The 12,120-nt window shown below is 41.1% G+C and overlaps 1 protein-coding gene across 2 annotated transcripts in view; it reads right to left on the bottom strand.

The window, feature by feature from the left end:
- Positions 1-12,120, bottom strand: part of edc4 (enhancer of mRNA decapping 4) — a 38,006-nt gene that overhangs the window by 22,525 nt on the left and 3,361 nt on the right. For both annotated transcript variants that reach the window (XM_086073869.1, XM_086073870.1), the window contains exons 4-14: positions 10,206-10,305; positions 8,052-8,238; positions 7,569-7,716; positions 6,537-6,641; positions 4,912-5,024; positions 4,728-4,811; positions 4,527-4,622; positions 4,109-4,208; positions 2,352-2,532; positions 2,157-2,223; positions 1,678-1,766 (exon numbers count right to left, since the gene is read on the bottom strand). In XM_086073869.1, coding sequence (XP_085929995.1) covers positions 1,678-1,766; positions 2,157-2,223; positions 2,352-2,532; positions 4,109-4,208; positions 4,527-4,622; positions 4,728-4,811; positions 4,912-5,024; positions 6,537-6,641; positions 7,569-7,716; positions 8,052-8,238; positions 10,206-10,305 — 1,270 coding nt within the window. The remainder of the gene's footprint in view (positions 1-1,677; positions 1,767-2,156; positions 2,224-2,351; positions 2,533-4,108; positions 4,209-4,526; positions 4,623-4,727; positions 4,812-4,911; positions 5,025-6,536; positions 6,642-7,568; positions 7,717-8,051; positions 8,239-10,205; positions 10,306-12,120) is intronic.

The raw sequence follows: 12,120 nt of genomic DNA, 5'->3' as shown, positions 1-12,120 counted from the left end.
CCGGTTTTAGGCATTTATAGCGACACTTAAATTGTGTTAGACTCCAGGCAGGCAGTTAGCTCCCCCTGGCTAACAACGCAGAGTATTTCACAGTCAGAAATTAGTGTTCGACTGCTAAACAGACGACGAGATCTATAAAACAATAGTAGCTTCTTACCGGGGCTTAGTGTCCCGGATGTCGCGCCTGCCACCAGTGACCAGCTCAATGTTCGCCTCTGGCCAGGAAGCCAAGGACCTCTGACTCGGCTGCTCATGCAGCTGGGGCAAACACTGGCTTCTGTCTGGCCAGAAGTGTATGGAAGTGGCGGGTGCTTGCTGTGGCCGCTTTGAGAGAGCCAACTGTGACTCAGCGAGCTGCACGTCAACTGCTGGAGGTTTCTCCATTGAAAAATCCAGCACACCCACCGCGACCCCGGTAAGGATATACGGTGCAGAAAATGTATGGGTGGATGGACTTTGAAAAATTCGGACCACTGGAGCTCCAGCAAGGAGGCCAACCCTACAGCCGAATGTGGCCGTTTTAGACGCGTTATTTTCAGATGAGTGATGTATGTCTACTCCCTGGGAGGTGGGCACTGGGGGAAAAGCAAGTCAAGTTAACAGTTATAATTTTTAATTTAATCTATAATGACCGAGGAACAATTCAATTTAAGAAAAGCCTGTCGGAGCATATTGATTTCATTCATATCTTGGGAGCGACAGTATGGAAGCGGCTCTTTTCCTTATTTACTTACAAGTCAGACAAGGAGAGGCCAATCCTTTCATGTTTGGTTGGAGTGGGCTTAAGTAGAGATGATGAATGAAATTGAAAATGCATGCCAATATCATTTTCCTGATAATAAAAAAAAAATACCTAATCAGAGTTTGAGTGAAAAATGGGCCATCCTGGCCGGATGATCCCTTTAAACATTACACATGGGCTTGTTTTTTGGCTTTGGGTAAGGATTTCACTTGTGAAAGCTGTATTCGCTGTTAAGCAAACATGAAGAGCAGTCCATGGAAGAAAAGGAAGCCATTTTTAAGAGGGAAAATTGATCAGCGCTTTTGCACAAATAATGAGCATATAGTCAAATACAGCAATTTGGAATGTCTTGAAAAATAAATTACTGGTTTACAGACATCGAACAGGTTGGCCAACTGTATCAACAGCAGATGACGACAGAAACATTGTGAGAGCTGTAGAGAGACTCCCAAAGACATACAGTTAGTGACATAACTGCCAAACTCCACATGGCAGGGGTGAAGCTATCACAATCCAGCGAGCAAACTGAATTATTGCGTTTTTTGTCAAAAACTCAGGAGAATACATCTTGTACCGCTCCCGCTAATACGTTTGCAACAGACCTTTTTTTAGGTCAGACCAATCAGGCGTTGTTTAGGGCGGGACGAAACCAAGAAGTGGCGATGGCGGGGGGAAACAAACAAACCTAACAGACAAATGGACGCTACAATTACTTCTGTTCTCGCAGAATTACTCACCAAATCCTTGTGAAACTCAAATGTCTTCAGTATAAAACAAACAAAAGAACTGACCTTGTCGTTTCAATACTTTTGGAGGGGACTCCATATAAATTTTATACTGAAATACTTGGCTTATTTATCTTGCTCTGGTATTTCAGTGAGAAATGTAAAGGAAAGAGTAACTTGGGGGACAAAAACAAAAAACATGTGACCAACCAAAACCATCTGGAGGATCAGAATGGGGCAGGCCAGTAGAGTTGGAGCCCGAATTAGGCTGGAACCAGATCTGAACATCTTGCAGACTCCTAAAAACACAAAATATCAATATAAATAACTTGCTACAATACAGTTCCGCTTCATATATGTAACAATCTTTTTAAGTTTTTAAGTTTAAGTTTAACCATACAACATTTTACAGATAAAAGTATTTCAGTAATGAATAATTTGTTTAATCAGGTAGAAGGGATAAAGCAAAAAAAAAAAAACACCCTTGATCAAGCCACCGTCCAAGAAACACTTAGTTTCAGGAGAAAAATTACGACGGCTAGCATTATTTCCTGTGCTAGCATAAGAACCCTTGAAGAAGGCACTAACACTTTATAAGCAATCACATTATTGAAGAAGCTGTATCCAAACATTTAACTGGTATTTTGTTGAACAAAATACTAAAATGTGATCAGTGTACGAGAACTCACTTGGTGTGAACACAATACAGTTTAATCTGGATGCCAGATTTTAACTCTGTGGGTCCTTGAGTACCCTCTGAAAGAAATCACATACACAGGAAAATATTCATCATGACCACTGTATTCTGTGTGAAATTGTGAATTGCTCCAGATGCAAAAAGGGACCATTAGTTTGCTCTCCCACCACCCCACCTTAAGACCCACCTGTTGCTGTGCTCTCACTCTCCTCCTCCGCCGGAAGAACTTCAGTGTGTCGCAAACGGCTTTGGGCAACATCTTGAACTCCAAAGCTAAGCACAGGATGGGTCAATAGAAACTCAGACACAGCAGTGAAAGATGCTTTGCCTGTTTCCAGATCCTGTCTCAGCTCCATCACATAAAGAACCTGGCAAGGAGTCACCACAAATTAATATTAAAAGAAGAAAAGAAGTAGGCAGAAATAGGAGTTTAGATAAAGTACCTAATTTTTCACCCCAAATGCTAACTAGCACACAAGTCAGGTTAAGTGTGTTTGCTTCTCAATCCGGCATTGTACTTTACTTACTAGCGACCCAAAAATGTAAACAATTATGCACACATTACAGCAAAAACATCCAACAATGCAATAGATCCATCCAAAACTTAAATACATTTTATAACAAAGACTAAATAATTCAATGATCCTTGCAGTATACAAGATATGGGTTAATGTCACTCTAGAGAGTTGCAAAACGAATTGTTTGCACCTTATTTTGTTCAGTTTATGTTTGGTGAGTTGCTTTACAAATAATTAGACACACACCATACTCATATTGTACCTTACGACCATTCACATATTGCCTAATGGACTTTTATAACGTGAACAAATTAATGAATCACACAGAATACAAGCTAGATCTGAGAATTGATAAATACAGGCCTTAAAGTAAAAAAATATATATATATTGTGAGCCTGAACTTTATTCCAGGGTGCAGTGTCCGACGCGCTGATTCGTGTGTGGGGTCCGCTCACAACGAAGTCATGCTCAGCAATGAATGCGCACACACGTTTTGTAGTCGCATATACGGTCACTCACTGAAGCCGTGGTGGCAGATGTGGATGTACATTCAGGTGTTCAGCCAATGTAGTTAATTGGGGAAAGCATTTTTTTTTATCCCTCGCCATGGGACCTCGCAAGCATTACGTGAAAGCAGTGTGTCATTTTTTTTCCTTAAAATAAATGAATACAAATGTTTTTTTTTTGTTTTTTTTGCAGTTTTAAAAACAAGGTTTTGCAAACAATTGTATTCCTCAGCGTTTGTCATTCAGTACATTATTACCCAAAATATCAGGCATAAAGCACTGAACAAGAGTAATATTCAGATCCACTAGAGCAGTTTTACTTTTATTTCATCAGCCATCTGAGCTTTAATGAGACACTTGAGTTGATATGCGGCTGTTACAGAAACATATGACATAAAAGTGATAAAACATAACACAAAAACATTTTATAACTTGTTAAGTTATTCAATGTTTCTACCTACTCCCTACAATGTGCTCACATACTAATTTAGTTCTGTTTGATGCATGGGTTAGTTTTTTCTATGTAATTTCTTAGATGTCTGACTGTGCGAGTGGTCATTGAGCGAGTCTACTTCCGAACGTGAATGACGTACTTCTTTTTCTTTTGCTTCTCTCTACGCAGCTATTGGTCATTGAAACCAAGCACTTTTTTGAAAAACCTTTTTTATATAACTGAAAATCAAAACAAAGTTTAAAGTGTTTTCATGGCTTTAAATGAAAACAAACGTACGAGTAATGTCACTTTCACTCAATGGCGTGCACACTCCCCCAGCGGAAATCGGGCACCATGCCAGGTAAATGTCATAACACAGAAATTGGAACAATAACCTTGAGAAAGGTGTGTAAATGGTTGAAGTTATTTTTGTTTAAATCACACTGAAAATAATATAAAGAAAACAGCTAACAATATTGCACTGACCTTCCTCTGTACGTCGGAAAGGATGAGATACTCAGCAGACAAGTCCAAACTTGCTTTAAGACTCGGCAGAACTGCTATGTTCGCTGGATCTGGTGAGAATCTGCAAAACAGTACTAACCATTAAAGGCTTGAGTTCTTCAACAAAGTTGAGTGTTTACAGAACAAAGGGGTAGGCATGTTAATGATTTTAGTGATTTTTCCACAACAATTCAGATTTTAAGAGGAAGTGTTTGAGCAACAATAAACCGCTCCGTGAAACAGAAGCTCGTGTAATTGATGAAGTTGTGCACACATGTTTATACATCAAAGCCCTCAGGATTTAGGTGTATAAAGAACAACAGCAATTTCACACAAAGGACCTTGGGGTAATTATATGAGATAACACTCATGAGTACAACTATAACGATAGAGAAATAACCTGATGGTCTGCAAACAAGTCCAGGAAACAGTACACCACATCTTTAATTCTTGGTTCTGATCTGCTCCAGTTATGAGAAATCTCCAGAATGGAACCCTATTTAGAGAAACAGAGGAGTGACTCTGTAAATGGAACAACAATAGATTCATATTTGTAGAGATCATGCAATTTGCTCACAGAAATCTGGACTTGTCTACTCACTCAGGGTCCTGCCTTTTGTGGTTGTCACAGAAGAGAAGGCAGGAAAGGGGACGTCCACCATGAGGACGCAATTCGTGTAGACATCTAATTAAGAAAACAAAAACAGGAAATTCTACTACTATAGTTTACAAGGACCAGAGAGTACACTAACTTTCAAAATAAAGTGTTTATTCTTTCTACATACCTTGGCTTGTCCTGCCCCCCTTCTATATATATCTGCCAGAACTTGATGTATCCATCATGACTGGCTGTGGCTAAGACTGTTCCATCTGGCGAGAGGGCACCTTCACTGACACGCTGGTGGGACAGTAAAATGTTTTATTGTATGTTACCAATACAAATTTAGAATCCAAGTTACGTATTTTCAGGACTATAAGGTGCACTTAAAAGTCTTAAATTTTCTCAAAAATCTATGGTGCGCCTTTTGTGTACAGAGTTGAGTTCCAAAATCGGTAAATGTTTGCGCCCTGCTTGACTGTCTGTGTGGGAGCATTTCTGCCAACAGTCAGTCAGCGGAGCAGTGCCGGCATATTGCTTAAACACAGGAAATCCGTCCCTGCTTGAAGACTGGCAGGCATAGGAAACTGAAAGAATCAACTGAAAGATGATGTGAGTCTATTAGTTTCTCATGCCCATCAGTCCTCAACCAGGGCTGGGTTTCCTGTATATATACAGAAGGACATCATGGTGCTCAATGCTTTAAGCTTTTTGGAACTGCTAGACTAGAGCGACGCCAAAATTAGTCAATGGATTGTGCGTGCGTGCTTGGGCTCAACGTGTCTGCTCGCACTAATCGAGCTTTCACAAAAGCCGGTATTATTTCTGAGGAGCCACGCGCTAACGAGACTGACTGACAATACTACAATGACGAAAGGGAACCTGCCGTGTTTGATGGACTTGCCCAGCTGTTTGATTTGGATTTGTGGATGAGGATTGCTCAAGAGTAATGTTAGTACATTGTTAAATACTTCAAGTACAATGCCATCCCTGCATTATACTTATCTGTAAATCAGTAAGAAATTAAATAAAGTTCAGATTACCGGTAGGACAATAATGCAATTAAACATGCGGCTTTACCACTTCAACATGTCCAATTTATGTTGTATGAAACATGATATGTAAACAAGTGAACTGCATTAAAACACTGAATTTATCAATGAATACAATATAAATAGCATTTGTAAAAAATTTAACTTGGCGATCTCCCATCAGTAAAAATCACACATGCTAAAGTTTGGGTAAAGTACCTGCTTAATATGTAACATTTTCTGATTTCAAAACTAGAAGCATGCTTTACAAGCAGGCTGCGTGTCACCTCGTCGATTTGACGAGTAATGATGAGCAATAATGGTTTTGTTTCATCGGACGATTGGCCACATGCAGACCTATTTATCCAGGGTGCTTCCATTTTCAAACAATTTGAGCGGAGGATGTTTTGACTGGTCACCGGTCAGTAGCGCCCTGTGCATCAAAACGTCAAAAGAAATCAACACGCAGCGCACATCAGTGTTGTGGTTGCTCACACGGCAGGGTTCGCAAAATTTCTCGTCTAACCTGGAAACGAGCATTAATGAAATCGGTTCGTGAGTGTGATGTGTTGATTGTGCCGTGTGGCTGCATGCTCAAAACTGCTATACTCATAATTTTTTCAGTTTGGAAGTCTGCCCACAATTTTTTAATCTTGCCGTGGGAACCAGGTTTAAGTGGCTGTGGCTGAAGCAGACCTCCACAGGTGAATGATGCAGCTGAAAAAGGTGTTTAAACATTGGTTTAAAGCATTTATTTTTCTGTGTGTATATCAAGTCCTACCTGGGTATATCCCATCACTGTGATGAGGCCTTCTTTCAAATCTGTCGAAAAAACAGGCCAACTAGCATTGTTGGCCCTCAATATTTCAAGGTCCCACACTTCGGCCTAGAAATGGGACACACATACACACAAATATGTTTAATGATCCTGTAAGGCTATCCAGGGGTGGGCAAACTCCGTCCTCGAGGGCCAGAGTCCTGCAGGTTTTGGATGTTTCCCTTCTTCAACACAGCTGATATTTCAGGGTTCGCCAATTACGGCCCTTGAACCCCAGAGTCCTGCAGGTTTTAGATGTTTCCGCCTACCAACACACCTGATACTAAAGATCAGGATCGTTATCAGGCATGCTGATGAGCTGATTATATCTATCAGGTAAGCGAAACATGTAAAATCTTCAGGACTCCGGACCTCGAGGACCGGTGTTCTCTCAGATCAGCATTCCTTGTCAGATCAGCATACCCGTATAGTAAACTCTATCTGTAGCCTCACCCTAAACTCAACCAAACACCCAACCTGTTCTTACTGCGCATGTCCTGTTTCCTAGAGCGCATGCACAAAAGTGCAAGGTATGCTAATCCTAGGTATGCTGGTTTGCTGTTTTGTCCAGACATCGGAATTGGTGAACCTTGTGATATATGATCAGCTCATCAGCAAGCTCTGTATAAACCTGATAACGATCCTGTTGATTGGAATCAGCTTGTGTTGGAAGAGAGAAACCTCCAAAACCTGCAGGACTCCGGCCCTCGAGGACCAAGTTTGCCCACCTCTGCTACTGAGGTAATAAATGGTAGCAATGTACCAGATCACACCCCTCTTTAATTGTCATCACAGCCCCCAAGCCATAAATACAGTTGCTATTTAAATGGCTTGGCATAATGTGCCAGGTACAATCTAGTTTGGAACTGTATTTTGGATTAATTATGGAGCCCTTAGATTGACTACAATATGCCTCGTTTAGTGCAAGATGTTAAATTGATAAGAGGCTATGGTGTTTGCTTCAGGTCACGTTACATTTTTTTGTTAAACTGATACCCTGTCTTCATGAAGAAGGGCCAAGGTCTGGCTGGTGTCATCTTGGTTGTCCTCATTTTCATCTGGAATGAAAGGGCACCAGATGAGCCGCCGATGTGAGTTCAGCTTCGTATCCTGTGGCCTTCGGATATGAACAACTATCTGATCTCTTAGGGCTATGGATTAAGGAAAGCATGAGGGAAAAGTTACTGGGGGGTATTGTGTGCATGTCTGCATGATATCACAGCTTTGTGGGTAAAATTACAGCTCTAAAGTATTTGGATGGCATGCACCCAATTCTTTCAGTGCACGACGATGGAGTGTGTTTTTTTAATACTACAAATGTACTATAAGTAGGTACGCAAGTATTATTTTTGAGAATGTATATGTTGTAGAGTTTGTTGGTTACTTTAAGCAAATGTTTAAAAAAACAAAAAAACATCCAAACTGGATATAAGGAAAAGGGTAGGATATTTTTGTTAGCATAACGTCCAGTCAGGATACAGTATTGTACTGCTGGTGCATGTGAGCTCCCAAACCATCAGGTTGCCAGCTTCATCTACACAACCCAACAGAGGTGAGTCAAGGTGGGCAAAAGCCAGATCTGTGACAGCACCGGTGAAGCCTTTCAGTAGAGAACGCTCTGCAGTGTCCACACTCAAGACACGTATCATAGCCTGGTTGTTGGCTCCTGTGAAGATGTAATAGGAAAGATGACAGTTTATCATGGAGCATAGAAAACAAAACGAAATGGAACCTAAATATTTATTACATTTGTAGAAATATGTACTAATAGTGCTTTAGCAATCTGTGTTATAGAAATCTAAAATCTTATGGACACCTCTCATCTTAAGTGCATAAGGACCGCCGCACATTTCGCGATGCTTCGGAACCTTAAATAGGACTCTGCCATCGCAAAAATATAACAGTTGGCACTAACCCACTAAAATTAGGCGATTTAATGTGTGGACTCCCTGTGATGTGAAGTGTGTGAGCCTATATCGCATTCTAGAGCTCTCCAATTTGTTGTACTGTACAAAAACTTGCATGTCAGTCAAGGAAAACGCAGGTTCCTACGGAAAGAGGATGTGCGTGATAATAAAGTGGAAAAGTGTGGATACATTGAATGGGAGGGCTTGCTCCCATTCACTTGAATGGAACTTGAGAGGTGGACACCGCTCGCATAATTTTTTATCACTAGCTATTTCAATCACAAGTAAATATAAAATTGTAATTATAGTTAAGTTTGATGCAAAACACGTGTACTGTATATAGTGTATTTATATTGTATTATATGACTTAAAACTTTAAGCGCATGCTTAACCCATTAAGGCCTGAAAGTGCCTGTTAAAATATGCCCCTAAAACCTGACGTTTTCCTGGAAATTCTACATGCCTTTTGCCTACTAAATAATTGATATCGCAGCCACTGAAGCAGATAGAAACATAATTCCCAAAACAGTTAAGAGTTTACACCTGTGGCTTTCACACAAACCTAAGTTTATTATTAGACCAAATTCCAGGAAAAGCTACGCAGCCCACATCACCCTCACGTGTATATTCGGATGCATTTCGTCGGCTAACCCCGAGATTACACCGCATGCGTGTGCGTTGCGTATCCGCCCCGCTCCGGCGGCAGAGCCTAATCGTTTCTATTCTATCATCTTGTTCAAATTACACCGGCTGCGTATGCGCTGCGGATCAACTGCGGACCAGCTTCGTCGTGCCGGAGCCCGCCAGACGAATAGACCTATTTTCTATTTTTGCCAGAAGAGGCATCTGTCGGCATCCGTCAAATGACAAAGTAGCACAGAAGGCATCAAGCGGGCCAGGAAGACTGAGGCAGTTTCAAACTTTTAAAAAAATTGGTTACTTTTCAGAATAAACACTCGCCAGATCCTATTTCGCCATCATGTCAGCAAAACGTCATAACGCTTTATGCTTATTCACGGTTTAAACACCAGCTTACATGGACGAGAAGAGATTTATAATGGAGGTGGAAAGCCACAAAATTATATATAAACACGGCACATCCTTTTTGTAAGGACAATCTAACAAGATAGATAGAAGCTATGGGAGTGGACGGCAAAGTCAAAGGAAGTCCACCTCTCTTTCTGTTTCTCTGCTGTGCACAGACTTTCTGTGTGTTCGTCTTTGTTTTTGATGCCACATCTCCAGGAAATGCTATGCGGCCATCTCGCGAGACACAGCAGGTTTTGTCCATAAAGTCCGGAGCACACAGTCAAGACGGAGCAGAGCGGATTCGCAACGCACACGGATGCAGTGTAATCCCGGGGTAAGAGACAGAGAAGTGGTTACAAAAAATAAATAAAAAGCCGTATGCGCTTTCTCGGCTTTAAAGATAGAAAAGCGCAACAGCGCTCCCTGCTCTAGTGGTAGAAATCCGGTAATGCGCTCCCACAGCCTGAATGGATTAAAACTTGAAATTTTATTTTTCCGCATGTGTCAAAGCTATGTGCATTTTGATTGGCTATGATTCGCAACATCGCCACAGTGCTCAACTGCGATTAAACCTTTGTATGACCACCAACGCATCGCTAAGTGTGCGGCAGCCCTAAGAGGTTATTATATAGAGTTATTTTTACCAATTAACACTTGGCATGGCAAAAAAGAAAAAAGGCGACTCCCAGACTCTTACCTCTAATTGCATATGCCATGAAGGAATTTGACACAGCAATAAGTCTGCCAAAATGGTACTTGTGCTCCCAGTCATATTTGGCAACAGGCTGAATCTTCACCTAAAAGAAAAGTAATTCACCATTTGAAATTCAGTACTATTGACAAGATCGGATTTGTAAATGTCAATCGATACCTAACTAACTGAACGCTAGGTCTGCCAGAACCAGAGACAATTCTTGGCCAACTCAATCATGAAAAATTTATTATCTGAGGGAAAAACTTCTTTACAAACTGAAAAGACAGCGCTATGGAATGTTATTATAGTGCAACGAGGATGTGAACTAGAACAAAAAGATACCATCTGGAAGGAGCTAGATCAGGTATTTCTGAGCATCACAGGTGTCTGGATTAGTGCAGATTTCAACGGACATGGTGGTGAAGGAAACAGAGTGACGAATAACTGATCTGTAAATTTGATATCCAGGAAAGGAACAAAGAGGGGCAAAAGATGGTGGTAGACTTTGCCATAAGGATGTAAATGGCTGGAGTGAACACTTGTTCCAGAAGAGGCTGGAGCATAGGGTGACCTACAAGAGCGGCGGTAGAAACCTGCAGCTGGATTACAATTTGTGCAGTAATCTGAAGGAGGTTTCCAAATGCAAGTGTAGCTACACTAGGGGAACATAGGATGGTGGTATGCAAGATGAGTCTGTCGGAGGTGAGGAAAATTACATAAACTAGTACTTAAAAACCCTAAGCCTCATCACAGTAGCTTACATCACTATTTCATGGGAGCAGAACAAAGCAAAGCAAAGCACTGAATATGCATGCCCAGTTAAATTTGATGGTCCATTTTAAAGCTTCTCCGGCTAACTTAGCATAGCTTGCATTAAAGCATGCCTATGGACCTTTTTCACAAAAAACAGAAAATACTTCATCACTAGTGTTGTTCCGATAACGTTTTTTTTTGGGCCCCCAATTCCGATTTTGCGGTATCGGCACCGTACCGATACCTTGGGTTTTTTGTTGAGGGTTTTTTTCAACATGAAAAAGCTGCCCTGTCCACTTGCTTTATTAGTTATCAGTGATGCTATCTAGTTTGCTGTTATGTGGTCATTCTAGTTTTGATGTGATACTGTGATTGAGCATGACATGTAGAATAATAACTTTCCAACATTGCGTGGCGTTGAAGTGAATGTAAGCGAGATCTTCTGCTTCCAGAAATAAAAGTGTGAACTGTTCTTCACTGCCTGGAGAGCGCCACAGTATTATAGGCTGTTTTCCATGAAAATGATGGTAACGTGTGATGTGCGTTTGTGTTTTTGTACGCGTGTCATAATCCCAATATGTAATGGATGACCACGTTTTCGGCGAAGGCTCATTTGTTTGCGGCATCGATCAAACAGATTCCCTTTAGCCCCTACACGAAATCCTCGGAGGTGAAATGCTACTGTAGACTTGCATGCTGCCCTTTCCTAATAAAAAAAAATATGATCCTCCATCCCTTCCGAATTGCTCGAATCTACTTCTGTCCCGGTACGACACAGTGGGTTTTATTTTTAGCCTGCGGCATTGTTACAGTCGCTGTGCACCACAACGGAAGTCTCGCTCCACAGCGATTGCGTATTTCCGGCCACAAAATGCAGAAGTGTGAAAAAGGTCTATTATCAACATCTCCAAGCGTGATCGAGTGCAAGTAAAAAGTAAACTGACGTGATTGTTGTGGGAAATGACCATGAAAAATAAAGAAAGAGCATGGCACACAGCTGGGTCTTTTCTTTTTTTTTTATCCTCATTGTCCACTGCCAGTGGAGCATCAGAGCAGCCTAAACGGCCACGAGAAGTACTTGACCCAGCAAATGAGCACAAGACATGAAAATGAATAAGAAAATTGTTTAGTTGCTTATTTTGAAGGGAGTATAGTGTTATCAGAT

The sequence above is a fragment of the Leptonotus elevatus genome, chromosome 4 (genome assembly GCF_054856555.1).
Source record: "Leptonotus elevatus isolate MCC_2025b chromosome 4, RoL_Lele_1.0, whole genome shotgun sequence".
Taxonomy (NCBI): Eukaryota; Metazoa; Chordata; class Actinopteri; order Syngnathiformes; family Syngnathidae; genus Leptonotus; species Leptonotus elevatus.
Note: the sequence above shows the minus strand (reverse complement) of the source record. Positions and strands in the feature narration are given on the sequence as shown.